This window comes from Haliaeetus leucocephalus, unplaced genomic scaffold (genome assembly GCF_000737465.1).
Source record: "Haliaeetus leucocephalus isolate CR32 unplaced genomic scaffold, Haliaeetus_leucocephalus-4.0 Scaffold140, whole genome shotgun sequence".
Lineage (NCBI taxonomy): Eukaryota > Metazoa > Chordata > Aves > Accipitriformes > Accipitridae > Haliaeetus > Haliaeetus leucocephalus.
In genome coordinates this window covers 12,507,671-12,508,724 of record NW_010972576.1, presented here as the reverse complement: position 1 = coordinate 12,508,724, position 1,054 = coordinate 12,507,671, and the positions used below count along the sequence as shown (strand labels likewise).

At 49.7% G+C, this 1,054-nt stretch overlaps 1 protein-coding gene across 1 annotated transcript in view; it reads left to right on the top strand.

Annotated features, from left to right (window-relative positions):
• The first annotated feature begins 416 nt into the window (after positions 1–416).
• PPP3CA (protein phosphatase 3, catalytic subunit, alpha isozyme) overlaps positions 417–1,054 on the top strand; it is a 119,639-nt gene continuing 119,001 nt past the window's right edge. The window contains exons 1-2 of the mRNA XM_010561043.1: positions 417–554; positions 922–934. Coding sequence (XP_010559345.1) covers positions 417–554; positions 922–934 — 151 coding nt within the window. The remainder of the gene's footprint in view (positions 555–921; positions 935–1,054) is intronic.

Here is a 1,054-nt window from a genome sequence, read left to right as displayed (position 1 = left end):
TTAGTAGAGTACCATGGGATAAAGCCCTGGAGGGAAGAGGGGCCCAAGCAAGCTGGTTAATATTCCAGGGTCACCTCCTCCAAGCTCAGGAGCAATGCATGCCAACAAAGAGGAAGTCAGGCAAAACCACCAGGAGGCCTGCATGGATGAACACGGAGATCCTGGACAAACTCAAACACAGAAAGGAAGCCTACAGAGGGTGGAAGCAAGGACAGGTAGCCTGGGATGAATACAGAGAAATTGTCCGAGCAGCCAGGGATCAGGTTAGGAAGGCTAAAGCCCTGATAGAATTTAACCTGGCCAGAGACATCAATGGCAACAAGAAAAGCTTCTATAGGTACGTTGGTGACAAAAGGAAGGCTAGGGAAAATGTGGGCCCTCTCTGGAAGGAAATGGGAGACCTGGTTACCTGGGACATGGAGAAGGCTGAAGTACTCAATGATGTTTTTGCCTCAGTCTTCACTGGCAAGTGCTGCACCCACACCGCCCAGGTTGTAGAAGGCAAAGGCAGGGAGTGGGAGAATGAAGACCCGCCCACCATAGGAGAAGATCAGGTTTGAGGATCTAAGGAACCTGAATGTGCACAAGTCCATGGGACCTGATGAGATGCATCCACAGGTCGTGAGGGAACTGGTGGCTGAAGTGGCTAAGCCACTATCCATCATATTGAGAAGTCATGGCAGTCTGGGGAAGTTCCCACAGGCTGGAAAAGGGGAAACATAACCCCCATTTTTAAAAAGGGAAAAAAGGAAGACTTGGGGAACTACTCAGTGTCACCTCTGTGCCCAGCAAGATCATGGAGCAGATCCTCCTGGAAACTATGCTAAGGCACATGGAAAATAAGGAGGTGATTGGTGACAGCCAACATGGCTTCACTAAGGGCACACCATGCCTGACAAATTTGGTGGCCTTCTACAACAGGGTTACAGCGTTGGTGTGTAAGGGAAGAGCAACTGATGTCACCTACCTGGACTTGTGCAAAGCATTTGACACTGTCCCACATGAGATCCTTGTCTCTAAATTGGAGAGACATGGACTTGACAGATGGACCACT